Genomic DNA, 16418 nt, shown 5'->3' with positions numbered 1-16418 from the left:
TTGGGGTGTAAAGAAAATAAAAACACAAACTATAAAAAATGCAGGCATTTTCTGATACCTTTAAAAGCACCATCAATACATTACATTTATACAGAACATCTTTAACATAAATTTTGGCTTTTATATTAAAATTTGATTTTTTTAAATTTGGATATTTTTTGTCAAAAAGGTCGTAAAAAAGGGGCGTGAGTGTTTTTAAAGGTGAAATATCCATATTTAACGATAATCTGAGATGCGTTTATAAATTTCACATCAGGTAATTTTGTTTAAGTCCCTTATGTATTTATATAAATTTAAATACCTAATATGATGTCTAAATAGTTTACTTCTTGGTTTTCGCATTCACCATACAGGTGTTAAAAATATAGGTAAAAAAACATATCCAATCTGACTCTTTGAGCAACCATTGCACGCAGGCGCTTTTCATAGTCGCTTCAGTTGTCTTAGTTCAGTTGTTGCATAAACATAGGTTGCCTAGGCAACGTCAAGACAACTCAAAAATGGTCCACCAAATTAGTGCAGAATAGTCGTCTTCTAGGCAATAACGTTGTAACAAAACGTTGCCACGCGGTAGACAATGTTGTCGCGTCGACAAATTGCTGCTGGGGCTGTAGACAGTTTGTACAAAAAATAAAAACAAAACATCAGAATATACTTGTTTTTTATATATCTTTATCCATAAATTTACAAAAAGCACCAATGCATCACATTTCTCATTTAACAATAAAAATTACAACTTTGACTCTGTCAGCCAATGGAATGATTGTGGTTTTCTATCAGCAGTTGTATCGATAATAACATTTATTATTGTAGGTCCGTCAATAACATTTAGGGCTTCCTTAACGGCTGCGTGCAGTTCTGGAATTGTGTTAACGAAAAATCCTGTTCTTCCAAAAAGACTCATCATATTGTCATAACGCGTTACACTGGTTAAACATCCTGGAGGTGAACTAAAAGATTTATAAACATAAACTTAGTTTAAAATAACAAAATATATAAAGAAGCAATAAAAAATTAACCACGATTTTCTGTTTTAGAAAGTTTGAAGATTTAATTTAAATATTAAAGAGATCTTAGATATATTTCATGGCTTTTAATTATCGCACGCTTCTAGATCTCTAGGTATGTAATTAATTGGTGGTGATAAACTTTATGCCATTCAATGATCCTATGTTTCATTTCGTGACCATTTATTTGTATATACCCATATAAACAACATACACACATCGGAAAAACATAATAAAATTAATAAAACAGATGGATTCTTCACAGAATGGATTCTTTGTTAACGTTAAAGAATATTCTTTTACAAGATTCTTATCATCTGTGGCTATTAATAAATATTTGTTAAAGCTTCATACCACAAACAACTGTCATCCATGTCAGAAATGGGAGGGACAGATGCCATTTTTCTAAACCCACCTAATCCACTATCTCTCAGAATTATCCCACAACTTCTACAATTTATTCTTTTTTGCCCTATTTTACACAGTTTACACACAATATGTCTAGGCTCCTCACGTTTGTACCCATCAGGATCGGCTTAAAAAACGTGAGATTATTAACGTAAGTAGATTATTCGTAATCGTAGGTGTAAGGTAGGCAATACATTCACCATATGTTGGAAAGGTGTATTGCCTGCTATTGATATAGTTGGTAGAAGCTTGACCATTCCAGGTCACGTGACTTTCGACACTGTTGCTGAGGGGCAAAAATTGTGTTTTTGGTGTTATTTTTGATATTTTCTTGCTTTATTATGAAAAATCTGTGATTTTAACTACAAAAATTGCAAATATTGGATATAGGACACCCTCGTATGGGATGCAAAAACCCGGTATAATCATAAAATCAGTTTTCTTGGCCCATATCGTGTGATTATACTGATTTAAAACATTTCGGTCTTTAAATGCGGCTGGTATTATAAAAAAAACTTACTTTATCTCTTTTACCTTTACTGTAACACTTTCAAACTGAACAAAACGCTGGTATTTTAATCATATTCTTAAATTAAACAATGGTTTTCTACCTACAGTTAACCTAGTTTGTTTACAATATTTTGCCCACCAGTCGCTGTCAAATGACGTCACCCTGGAATGGTCTATTACAGCGTTTCCCAACCGGTGGGTCGCGACCCACTAGTGGGTCGCGGGCGAATTTTAGGTGGGTCGCGGCGTGGCTCTTACAGTAGCTGAATAACGTACATATATATCATCATGGGTGAGGGATGGGTCGCGAATATGAAAAACATGGGAAGGTGGGTCGCCAGACATAAAAGGTTGGGAACCACTGGTCTATTATGAAGAATACCTCTTTTTTCCTTGTCTAAGAAGAATACAGTTTATAACCTAACAATGGAGTATCATTAACCTTACATGGCGCTGCGACAAAAAATATACAAAATAAAATTAATAAAGAAGACAAAGCAGTAATAATAATAGTAAACATGGACTTTAAAGGCGTACCTCCTATGGAGATATCAGGGAATGTCTCCGAAAATTAGAAATTCTGGAAACAGGGATTCACAACTTACCTCCTGGCAACCGAGATTTCAAAAAAGGCACAAGAGACTCAATGTGCCCTGTTGTTAACGTTAATAGGTGACGAAGGAATGAGAATTTATAATACATTCACATTCTTAGACGAAGAAAAAAATAATCTAGAAGTTTTACTTACAAAATATGATAACCACTTTACACCAAAGAAAAACTTAACCTATGAAAGACATCAACTATTAACCAGTAAGCAAACAGAGTTTGAAAGTATTGAGCAATTTAGTGTAAGAGTGAAAAATATATCATTACACTGTGAACTAGATCAACTAAGGGAGAGCCTAGTTAAAGATATTTTAATTTGTGGTATAAAATCTAACGAAATTAGAGAAAAACTCCTACAAGATGATTTAAAAACATTAGACGAAGTTATAAAGAAAGCAGTTCTCATAGAAAAGACTAAAGAACGTAATATGGCTATATCCAGTTACATGGAGGCAGGTACCAGTAACTTAAATGTAGATAAAGTAAACAAAAAAACCCTCAAGAGATGTAAGGGGAGAATTCAGACAGAAATTTGCGACCCAACATCAAAGCAACAATAACCGAGAATGTAAGAAATGTTCATATAAACATGATTTTAGAAAATGCCCGGCTTATGGTAAAGTGTGTGCAAGATGTGGAGGTTACAACCATTTTTGGTAATGTCATAGATTTATAATACTCTAGATTGCGCCTTACGATCTTAAAATGGGTGACGGTTGCGACAGAGATAAATGAGCCTATTTGGTCGGTAGTCTCTTTCTAATTCAAGGGGAGTATCGACGACGTCACTATCCTACTCGGTCGTCGAGTATTTTAGATGGTTTGACAGTTCGAGCGGATGGCGACGAGAACTGGTCGTTTGTCTTCGGACGTGGATAATCCTGGTTCGAATCCCATACCAATCTTTACTTTTTTTTATTTTTAATTTAATCAATATTGCGTTTATTAGATATTATTACATCTCTAAAATAAATCTATGCAAAGAAATATATAACAAATAAGAAAAACTGTGTAGGTACCTATAGATTTTTAAAACTATAAAAGCCAATGTTATTTTTTTAATAAGTTAATGGTAGAATAGTACCTATAAAGTAATTAAAAATATTCGTAAAAGATTACCAATAATTAATATCAACATAATGTAATACCATCGATTTATTAATTGAATCGGTCATTTCAAAAACAACACGAGTCACATATTCCTAATTTTACAGAAGAGCAAAGAAAACTTAACTATATAGTCGAAAGATGGATGAAATGGATGACATCAAAATTCAGAGTTATATTGTAGTTTTGTTCCTAATGTTTTTACTGGACTGGTGTCTTTTTTGCACACAACGTTTATCTTAAAGGAGTCTATTCCTCTCAAAAAGTTAGTTTCTCAAAATTGTGGACTTTGCTGTTTTTGAAATGACCGATTCAATTATAAGTAATTAGACATTATTTTTATTTATGAAACTATCGTTACAATTTTTTAAAAAAGTAGAAGCAAAACAAATAATATTCATATCATTCGAATGAGGACGAATTTATATAAATAACGAATGACTTTTATTTTACTATGCAGTTCACAAATATGTATTCCAATATTAACTTACTATACATAGGTACATTTATTATCTGCTAGATTTACTTGGGTCCATTTTTCAGATGTAAAAATATCTAATAAACGCAATATTGAGTAAATAAAAATAAAAAAGGTAAAGTTGGTATGGGATTCGAACCACGATTATCCACGTCCGAAGACCAAAGACCATTTCTCGTCACCACCCGCTCCAACTGTCAACACATATTACTCGATAAAGTGGGATAGTCACGTCGTCGATATTCCCCTTAAATTAAAAAGAGACTACCGACCAAATAGGCTCATTTATCTCTGTCGCAACCGTCACCCATTTTAAGATCGGAGGACGCAATCTAGAGTATTATATATCTATGGGTAATGTTGCGCGAAAGTGTCGGAGGTTATATTTCAGCTAATATTTGAAATACTTCTTATGTATGACTTTCTACTCACTTTATGATGTTTTAGAAATGTCGGTTGCTGCTTTTTAACCAATTTCAAAGCATACTTTTTTTATAATTCTTATTTAAAAATTTCCTGTTTTGACATTAATTTTCAAGTATATCTTCCATTATGATTGTGCTGTCCACGATCACCTACCTCCTCTAGATGTTTCACGATAACGCTTTGGTTAAATATGAAAAACAGCGCTCCATGCCGCTTGTATCGGAACTAATTTCAAGCGGGAATTTCAAAATGTAATTTTGGTGGGAAGAAAATGTTAGGTTAAAATATTTGTATAGTTGAAAAAAAAATAATTTGGTTTTAAAATATGCAAATTATTTTTAATTTCAAATATACAAAATACCATTTGGGAAAAAATAAAACATGACAACGTATTTTTATTTATTTATTTAATACCAGCAAAACCACTTTGTATATACTTTTTTACAAATCGTATCTTTACAAATGAAATTATTAATAGTTATCTTCCAAATACTTCTACAAAAGGGTATCTCAAATGATTGAAACATGTGTGCATCTCTACTTGTCGAGGACTTTCAACTAAAACAAAAAATTAATATAATTGATTTGATAATAACCATATTCATTTCACGTAAAATAATTTGTATTAATTATATATTTTCTGTAGGGGTTACTTACTTGGTGTTGGTGTTAACATTCGTTTGCTTCCCTACTATACCACTAACTGTGTTACTTTTCTCTAATAACAAATACTTGTTGAACTCACCATGCAAATGTAAGCTAGAAATTTGATCTTCCTAGGGATCTTCAAATCACATTCGTTTTGTTTCAAAAACTGTATTTGAATCCATTTTATCTAAATCAGGATTTTTTATTATTGCTAACAATCAGATAAACATTTTTACTGACATAAAGATAAAAGATAAAGGCATACTGACACTGACAATGATGACAATTGACAAATTATAATGACACTCAGACTCAGTGATATAGAAGAATTTTTCACTCCAGGTGCATGGCGACATCTCAAAAAACGTATCATTACTAAAAATGACATTTAGTTTAGTATGACCTTGAGATACCTGCGTGAAACATCTAAAGAGAGTTTAGTGATCTGTGGTGCTGTCCGTAATGTCATGTCACTTTTCAACCAATGTTGCCATATTTTCAAAAATACGGTTTCTTGCAATTTTTTTAAACATAGGTACATAGATGGTATTTACATATAATACCTCGTCCAATTTACTTACCGTTGCACGTCATCCGCGCCATAGCATGTGACACGATACCAACACGAAATATCTAGGCGGTAGGTGTGTTCCCCTTTAGAATCATTTTGATTCCAAAAAAGAACACACCCACCGCCTAAATATTTCGTGTTGGTATCGTGTCACAGGGTATGGCGCGGATGACGTGCAACGGTAAGTAAATTGGACGAGGTATAGTACATAACATGTACATAATAAAAAAATATGGAAGGAATCACGATTTTGCATGTTTTGCAATAGCTTTTTTATGGCAGTTTAGATTGCAATAAAGTTGGTTTGATTACGTTATGGTCGCTCGTTTTTGCATGTATTCCAATAGCTTTTTTATGGCAGTTTAGATTGCATTAAGGTTGGTTTGATTACGTTATGGTCGCTCGTTTTTGCATGTGTTCCAATAGCTTTTTTATGGCAGTTTAGATTGCATTAAAGTTGGTTTGATTACGTTATGGTCGCTCGTTTTTGCATGTATTCCAATAGCTTTTTTATGGCAGTTTAGATTGCATTAAAGTTGGTTTGATTAAAATTACAACATAACGATATAAAACTGCTTCGAAAATCATATAAAATGTGTATACTATATGTATAATAATAGGTTTGTTCCAACATGAACTTTTGGACGGCCCAAAAACCGTCACGAAACTGCTTGTACCGTTTGTTGTGCGCATGTTCGTAATTGTATCGCCCAGTTATCGTCCCATGACGGTAATCATATATTTGTCATTTTTGTTGGTGACAGCTTGTGTGCTTTTAGTCGATCAAAGGCTCAAAAAATTTAAAGAATTAAATCCTAGTGCTCAAGTCAGTCCAACCAGCACATTATGCATTTGCCCGATTACTGAAATGATCATCACGAAACCGTCACCGAAAGATCACAATTCTTGTTGGAACAGTGGGAAGGACGATCCGATGACGATCATATTTTTGTTGGAACGGATTTTCTTTACTGCGCAGGGTCGTTACCGTTTCCTGACGGTTCTCGGTCGTGTTGGAACAAACCTAATATAAATTTTCCATTTTCACTACGTAAAAAACAATTTTAAATCTGGCAACACTGTCAATGAATGTCACATTCCGTGCGAGAGTTTGTTTACAGTTCCAATAAATTATGGCTTTCTTGTAATTATTTTTACTTTTTCATGGTTTAACAGCATCAATATAGGTATTTATATTATTTTAATGTGATTTTGTAAGCAGTTTTCTATTTTTATAGCAATTTTTTTTTGTAATTTTTATGTTTTTCCATGAATTTTTTCATTTTTTGATTTTTTTTTTGATTTTTTAATGTTCCGACAAAAAAAATCACAAAAAAGCCTCTTTTTTCACTTTTTTGGCTAAGTCCAAAAAAAATTGCAAAAAATAGGGTTCCTACAATATCTGCATTTTTACCCCATTTTTCATCAGCCTGCTACAATAAGAAGAACAACAGATAGAAGAAGTGTTTATGCCGTGGGTGATAACAGTGAAAGTGAAGTGAAAACGGTTTATGTGGAAGCAATCGATATGATTTCAAAGAATGGTGAAATGACATGGGCTCAGGAATTAAATGTAGAAGGTAACATTATAAATTTTAAATTAGACTCGGGCTCCATGGCTAATGTTATACCTGTAACTATTTTAAATAAAATAGGTTTTGATTTAAATAGAATTAGAAATACTGAAGTCACTTTAAGTTCATATTCAAAAAATTTACTACCTATAGTTGGAGAATGTTGGTTGAATTGCAACTATAAAAATAAACAGAAATCTATTTTATTTCATGTTATCGATTTAAATACATGTCCAATATTGGGTTTAAAAGACTGCATAGAATTTGATTTAATCAGTAGAGTTGATATGGTAAATATAGAACAAGCAAATAGTGTGAATAAATTATTGACAAAATTATGACTCACTGTTTAAAGGCATAGGTTGTCTAGAAGAACCGTACCATATTGAGCTCAAACCAGATGCAAAACCAGTAATATATCCCCCTAGAAAAATTCCATTTTCCATTAAAGAAAAGTTCAAAATAACACTTGATAGTTTAGTAAGGCAAAGGTTAATTGAAAAAGCAGACGATGCTGCAGACTGGGTAAATGCATACGTTTTGGTGAGAAAACAAAATGGAGATTTAAGACTTTGCTTGGATCCCAAGGACTTAAATACCGCTATCAAAAGGCACTATCTCCAACTACCAACATTTGATGAACTGATAGAAAAACTGGCAGGAGCAAAAATTTTTAGCACCCTAGACGCTACTGAAGGTTTCCTTCAGATAAAGTTGGATGCAGAAAGCTCAAAACTGTGTACTTTTTCTACACCGTTTGGTAGGTATAGATTCCTTAGAATGCCCTATGGACTATCCAGTGCACCAGAGGTATATCAGGAAAGAATGTCTGAGATTTTTCAAGACATAGAAGGCGTAAGTGTCTTTATTGATGATATTATAGTGTAGTGTCTGGCAAGAATAAAAGTGAGCATTATAATAGATTGCAAGAAGTTTTAAAGAGAGCCGAAGAAAACAACATTCATTTTAATAGAAGTAAATGTAAGTTTGGTCTTTCAGAAGTTAAATACATGGGGTATAAAATTACAGTAGAAGGCCTGAAACCAGATGATGAAAAAGTGGAAGCAATAAAAAACATGCCTTATCCAAAAAACGTAGCGGATGTGCAAAGATTCTTAGGCATGGTTACTTATCTAGGTAAGTTTATAAACAATTTGACGGAAAAGACTGCCCCCCTCAGACAATTGATAAAAAAAGATATAATATTTGAATGGACTAATATTCACAGTAATGCATTTGATAACCTTAAGAAAAAATCATTAGTAGTAGCCCTTGTTTAAATTTTTTTGACATAAATAAATTAACTACTATCTCTGTAGAATACTGTAGATAGCTCTAAATATGGCATGGCCGCAGTGTTATTACAGGATAATATGCCTTGTGCTCACTCTTCATGCTCTTTTACAGAAACTCAAATTAGCTATGCGCAAATTGAGAAAGAGTTGCTTGCAGTCTGGTTCGGTGTTAATAAGTTCTCACAATATGTGTTTGGAAAAAAATTCGTAGTGGAAACAGACCACAAACCGTTAACCAGTATAATAAAGAAACCTTTGAATACATGCCCAGCTCGACTACAAAGAATACTTATTCAACTTAGAAAATATGAATTCGAATTAGTATATAAACCAGGAAAAAATCTAATATTAGCTGATACACTATCCAGAGCGTTCCAAAACAAAACATTCAACGAAAACATAGACATAGAATTAAAAGCACAAGTATGCATGATAATGGAAAATGTAAATGTCTCAAAACAAAAAAGAGATGAAATAATAGAAGCAACTAAAAATGACCCAGTACTTAAAAAACTAAAAAATCAAATCCTTACAGGTTGGCCTAATCGTATTAAACAAGTACCAGAAGAAATTAAACCCTATTTCAAATACAGAGATGAACTAACTTTAGTAGAAGATTTAATATTTAAAGGCCAAACTTTAGTAGTACCAAAAACAATTAGAAAGGAAATTTTGGAAAAACTGCACTATAGTCACATTGGTGTGAGAAGAAGTATCGATAAAGCGAACCTATCCTTTTTTGGCCTCACATGAACAACCAAATAAAGGACATGATTTTAAACTGTAACATATGTCAAACTTTTCAAAATTCGCAAAAGCCTGAACCCATGATTCCTCATTCATACGAAAAAAAACCATGGTATAAAATAGGTTGTGATTTATTTCATTTTGGAAACTGTGTATTTTTAATAGCTTGTGATTATTATTCAAAATTTTTTGAGATTGTCGATTTAAATAAAAATTTAAAAAGTGAAAATGTAATACTAGCACTTAAAACAATATTTTCCAGGCAAGGCATTCCTGTAGAACTAATGACAGATAATGGTCCAGAATTTTAAAGTAATATATTTAAAGAATTCACGAAAAAATGGAACTTAACTCATATAACTAGCTCACCGAGATATCCACAATCCAATGGATTCATGGAAAGGCAAATTCAAACAATTAAAAAAACTTTACAGAAATGCGCTGCCGAAAACAAGGATATATATTTAGCGTTATTAGATTTAAGAAATACTCCCTTAAATAATAGTGACACTCCTGCAAGAATTCTAATGAATAGGGACCTTAGGGACCAAATGCCAAACTTAACTAATGATAAAACTAAACAATTCGACACATCCACATATGATAAATTTTTAGAAGATAATAAATACAAACAAAAAATTAATTTTGATAAAAAAGGTGTTAAAGAGCTTCCTGATTTGCAAATCAATTCCAGGGTTAAAGTACAAATCAAACCTGGTGACAATTTCTGGCATTCGGGAAAAATTTTACAAAAAGTTAATAGATCATATAGAATAAAGCTATCTAATGGTACACAAATAGTAAGAAACAGAAAATTCATTAGAATTCTTAATACTAGTCAAGAGAAGTCGGCAGAGTATCCTAAAAACGATTTGTTTATAGATAGGAATAAAACCCAGAGTTACAGTTATATACCAATTGCTAAAAATTCTGTAAATCCAAATCTCAGATTCGGTAACTCAAATCTGGAACTTCCCTCAACCTCGACTGATTACTCAGAGACTGAAAGTGTAAGTAGTGATGTTGGGGGAGAGGAAGGAAATACAAAATATACTCGTAGTGGTAGACCTTCTCGTACACCTTCGTACTTGAAAGAATATATAATGTAGTTGTAGTATGTTTAATCTGGATTGTGTTTTCTGTTCATGTGAACTTTTATTTTGTTGTTAGACTTAGACTTAGGAAGAGAGGTGTAAGGTAGGCAATACATTCACCATATGTTGGAAAGGTGTATTGCCTGCTATTGATATAGTTGGTAGAAGCATGACAATAAAGAATACAGTTTATAACCTAACAATGGAGTATCATTAACCTTACAGTAGGTATTATAACGTAATAAGCGTAGGTAGATTATTCTCCAACATTAAAATACGATTATCTCAACATAAAAAGACCAATGTTGTCTACAAGATCCCTGGTCGTGATTGTGAGTTATCCTAGTCGTTCTATAAAAGGGCGCCTCATTTCCCATCGTATCTACATCAATTATTGTAATAAACACTCCTGTGCTTTATTTACTCATGTACTGTCTACAGGACATCAGGCTTTGATAATAATGAGATTCGAGCTACAAAATCAATTACTTCAAGAGATCCTTTCTATAAATGTGTCACATTCTGAAGCAGCCTGCTACCATGAATAGACGCAATGACATTGACCACCTCAGTGTAACATACCACTCATTGATCTTACATAACAAATATATACATTCAGCCGTCCCTTGATGAACATTTGTTCTCTTTTTTTTTTTCGTCAACATATTACTCATTTTTAAACAGTCATGTGATTGGGACTTCATCTCACCTTGTTTTTCTATAACCAAACAACATTTTTCAACCACTTGTTACTAAATTTGTTAGGGTTTTTTCCTTTTCTAGTACCTACTCTTATTTCTCAAACCTTGACAAGTTACATGCCACCCATGGAAGTTACTGTGACTCATACTGGGCGGGTTTTTGAAGTGAATACTTCTTATCCTTCGGTATGGAATTTTGGCGGGTGTAAAATCGTATTGGGCGTCATTCAAAAATCGTGAAGCGAGAGCATCATTCAAAAAACGTGACGCGAGAGCATTATTCAAAAATCGTGACGCGAGAGGTTAGCTTAGAAATATAATTAATAATTTTCTCTCTCTTTCTGAGAAGTTCTATAAGCGTCTTAGGTTTCTATATATTAATCAATTCGGAGTATTTAATTAAATACCTTGTTAATAATATATATATATATATATATATATATATATATATATATATATATATATATATATATATTGATACATGTATCCATGTAACTTCCAAAGTAGATTCTCGTAATACGTTGTCACTTCATATATACCGTTATGACTTCCGATTTCGGAAGTCACAACGTTTTGCCTAAATTTTTACGAATTTGGCTACTAGATGGTATTAGAAGGCTTATATCAAAAATTTCACTAGAAGTCACATCGTATCTAATATACCCATAAGATCAGATTTTAGTACGACGGTATATCATCAGCGCTAGTGTCGCTCCCGTACGAGAATACACGTGATATACACAACGCGTAGGGACTTCCGTATACCACACCGCTCGTTGTGACTTCCGTTATTTGGCAACGCTGTCTAAACGTTCCCAGACGCCAGACATGTAATTGTTATAGATTTGCGGTCGTAGTATTTTGTGCAGCTGTTATTTAAATATGAGTAATAGCAGATCTGCTTTACTTTCATAGTTAGCGTTAAATTAAATATATTATCTCTATAATTAGTATATTATACATGTACATAATTCAAAGGGTCCATTAAATAATCTAAATTATTTTTTAAAAACCTTATTAAAAAATAAATTTAGGTAAATATTATTTTCATTTCACGAAATTGCCGAAAATCGCGTATAGGTATTTCGGACCTAGGCTGAAAAGTCAATTTTAGTGATTGTTACTTCGGAAGTAATAAAAGTATAAAAACACACAAAAAAATTGAAACAATTAATCAAAAATGATAAATAGTTCTAATAAAGTAATAAATTCTAGTAATAATATGAAATACAGTAAACTCTCTCTTAACGGACACCTCCTTTGCCGGGCACCTCCTCTATATATTGCTCTTAGCATTTTTCTCTTCAATCTTTCTAAAAGGTCTGTTTCTGACTTTTCAGCACCCATGTTTCGCATGCTTTGCGTATGATACTGTAGGTCATTTTTTATCGTTTCAAATTGATACATAGCCCGATCAAAGAATAATCTGACCCAAAAAAAATAAAGGAAGGATGAAAATTTGGGAATAGGTAGTTGAAATTGTCTATTATTATATAAGAAAAAGTTGACTACTCTACACACCCTTCATTTTACAAAAATTGAGGGGAATACCCCTCCTCGGGGGTGAAAAATATAGAGTTATTTGCGAGTGAATATATTCATTTTTAACAACAAAAAACATGTTTTTAGACGGTTTTTCGCAAATAACTCAAAAAGTAAGTATTTTATCGAAGAAGATATTCTTAGTAAAAATATAGCTTATAAATAGTGAAAAGAATGGAGTACGCATGAAATCTGTATACCCAGTAGAAGCGGAGTTGTAACTAATGAAAAGTAGGTCCTTATTCGTCCAATTCCAAATCGAATATTTCAAAGTGAAATAACCAAAAAACGGAGCACTTTCCGGGGAAAACTTATTAAAAATTTTTTTAAAGTGTTTAAAAACAGGTTTATTTTTGTTTTTTTTTAACTTCTAACATTAAAAGTAAGTGAGTTACGCTCAAAATATTTTTGCTCCCTTTTATATTTTGGTAAAAACAATCGCGAAAATCACCCCCTAATTAGCATCCCAAATAAAATGAATCGTTACTGCTTCACAAGGTATTTTGTTTATGTATTCTTTATAATGATCTATAAGTTTTATTGGTTCAAACTGTTCAATTTTGAAAAAAATTGGTTTTAAAATAAAAATTTTTTTCTGATTTTGAAAAAATTCCTTTTTTTTTCAAAATAACTGAAAAATTATTAGTAATACCAAAAATCTCAAACAGTAATAAAATGTACGTTTTGCTTTTCTGATTATTTTGGATTCTTTGTTTTCCTGGTAGACAAAAATTGGTTATGCTAAGACTGTTCAAAATTTGCATACACTCGTGATTAGTGACTTGTTCAAGCCATTTTAACAAAAGCCATTTCAAAAAGAAGCACTTTGAACCGATGAAACTTACAGATCATATAAAGAATACATAAGAAAAGTAAAGTGTGAAGCGGTAACGATTAAATTTATTTGAGATGCTAATTAGGGGGTGATTTTCGCGATATTTATACCAAAAAATAAAAAGGGTTGAGCCCTTTTATTTGCGTAACAATATTTTGAGCGTAACTCACTTACTTTTAACGTTAAAAGTTCTTTTAAAAAACAAAAATAAACCAGGCCCGTGCGCAGAATTCGTTTATGGGGGGGGGGGGGTTGACATATGTGTATCATGTTAGGTTATGAAGTTAAAAAAAAATAATAAGAAACTTTTCTTATAAATGAAGACATTTTATTGTGTCTTGGTCTTGACTTGATATTCAGTTATTATATAATAAATTAACTCTGCGAGGTGTAGAAAAAAACTTCTCCAAAACTCTTTGCGGATCGACCTCGACATCGCGATGTATATTGAGCGAAGCTAATCCGTTCAGCCGATCTTCAGACATTGTTGACCTGAGGTAAGTCTTGAGGCGACGCAATGTTGAAAAGGAGGTTTGACTTTCGTAGAATAAGGACTATTGCTAGTGGAAAATTATGTGGAAAAATTCTCGATGGGGGGGGGGGTTAGAACCCCCAAAACCCCCCCTGCGCACGGGCCTGAAATAAACCTTTTTTTAAACACTTTAAAAAAGTTGTAATTAATTTTCCCTGAAAAATGCTCCGTTTTTTGGTTATTTCACGTCGAAACATTTGATTTGAAATTTGACGAAGAAGGACCTACTCCACATTAGCTACAACTCTGCTTCTACTGGGTCAACAGACTTCATGTGTACACCATTTGTTTCACTTTTTTATAAGTTATATTTTTGCCAAGAATACATTTTTCGATAAAATACTTACTTTTTGAGTTATTTGCGAAAAACCGTTCATAAGCATAAAAATGAACATATTCACTTGCAAATAACTCGAAAAGTATTGACTTAGTGAAAAAACTCTATAGAACAAAAGTTGCTTAAAATTAGTTATTTTATCCAATTCCGGACTTATTTTGAATGTATATTTTCAACCCCAAGAAGGGTGTATTCCCCTCAATTTTTGTAAAATGGAGGTGATGTAGAATTGTAAACATTTTCTTATATAATAATAGACAATTTCAACTACCTATTCCCAAATTTTCATCCCTAATTTATTTTTTGGAGGTTTTCGATCAGTTTTGTATTCCTTGATCGGGCTAACAGATCTTTTACACGAGTGATATTTGATATTAGGTATGAATACTGTTTACGCTATATTAATTATGTAATACAAATCTGTTCACAACTTTTAACTGTTAGCAACGCAAGCAAAATTTTAATGTGTATGTCGATCCATGAAAGAATTGCTGACCCCATTATTACTCTGATAATAAATACCTCGATACATTTTTGTGTTTTGACTGAAATATGAATCTTAACTTAATTGTCGAATGAAGATATTTGGGTTCAATAGACGTCATTGTATTAATTTGTAGGTCTTAGCGTTTTGTACATATAATTAAAGTAACTGAAATAATTTTAGTTGTTAAAGTTTTTAAAAGTTTAAATTAACATATTCATTGTTGTTCTGAAGCTATTTCCTTGTGGCATTTTTATATTTGTCGTTCTAAAGCTATTTTCTTGTGGTATTTTTACAATTTTAACTATTTATAATGGGAAATAAGCCACAGTTATTAAAAAATGATTTTTATTAACGTTTCGACGCCCAAATCGGGTGTCGTTGTCAAAATACAAAATACTATTAACATAAACAAAAATGTTGTTGCTTAGTAAAAAAATTCTTCTAATAATTTATTTAATTTGACTCATTTATATCGGCAATTCAGATACATATGATACATTTTAAAGTAGAAGACTTTAAAATGATATTGCCAATATTTATGAGTTGCGTTCCTGGGACGACTTTACTGAAAGATAGTTCATTCGATTACATGAAATCAAACCCAACTCAAGAATATCCGTCACAAAAAAATCATAGCATGTGATCTGTCTTTAAAAAGACAACCACATGCAACGGTGACATTAAAATTCTCGCGTTAGAGATCTCATAGTAAATCACGAGGGAAAACCAGGAAGAGCCTGATACTATCCCGACATCGTAAGTATTTGGTCTTACATTTAAGTTACTCTCACAATTAATACCAAATTCTGACTTTACTATAATTTTGTTTAAATTATAAATAATATCAATAATACATGGATATATAAGTAATACTAAAATATAAAGTATGTACTAACTCGGCTATTGACTTACTAATTGTGGTATTTTCTTTCTATTGACTTCCTCTTTCAGTATTGGTATCCACATCCTACTGCATTCCACCGAGGAATTTGCGACACAGTTGTGTTTCGTTTAGCATAATTAGAGCCGCTTCTTTGATTTTTCTCTTTTTACTATCTGCTTCTTTCAGGACTATACTTGAATCTCTCCACTGAAATGTGAATGTTGTAAAAACATGTTATAAAAATAAAATATGTTCAGTTCATATGTTAAAATATGAGTTCAGTGGAGAGATTCAAGTATAGTTCTGAAAGAAACAGATAGTAAAAAAAAATCAAAGAAGCGGCTCTAATTATGCTAAACGAAACCAACTGTGTCGCAAATTCCTCGGTGGAATGCAGTAGGATGTGGATATCCATACTGAAAGAGGAAGTCAATAGAAAGAAAATACCACAATTAGTAAGTCAATAGTCGAGTTAGTACATACTTTATATTTTAGTATTACTTATATATCCATGTATTATTGATATTATTTATAATTTAAACAAAATTATAGTAAAGTCAGAATTTGGTATTAATTTTGAGAGTAAATTAAATGTAAAACCAAATACTTACGATGTCGGGATAGTAT

General features: G+C 32.1%; 1 protein-coding gene across 1 annotated transcript in view; it reads right to left on the bottom strand.

Annotated features, from left to right (window-relative positions):
• Nucleotides 1-644: 644 nt before the first annotated feature.
• Nucleotides 645-16418, bottom strand: part of LOC126888127 (2-hydroxyacyl-CoA lyase 1) — a 784683-nt gene continuing 768909 nt past the window's right edge. The window contains exon 8 of the mRNA XM_050656138.1: nucleotides 645-950. Within this exon, the coding sequence (XP_050512095.1) occupies nucleotides 731-950 (220 nt within the window). The 3' untranslated portion in view covers nucleotides 645-730. The remainder of the gene's footprint in view (nucleotides 951-16418) is intronic.

The sequence above is a fragment of the Diabrotica virgifera genome, chromosome 7 (assembly GCF_917563875.1).
Source record: "Diabrotica virgifera virgifera chromosome 7, PGI_DIABVI_V3a".
Classification (NCBI taxonomy): Eukaryota; Metazoa; Arthropoda; class Insecta; order Coleoptera; family Chrysomelidae; genus Diabrotica; species Diabrotica virgifera.
Note: the sequence above shows the minus strand (reverse complement) of the source record. Positions and strands in the feature narration are given on the sequence as shown.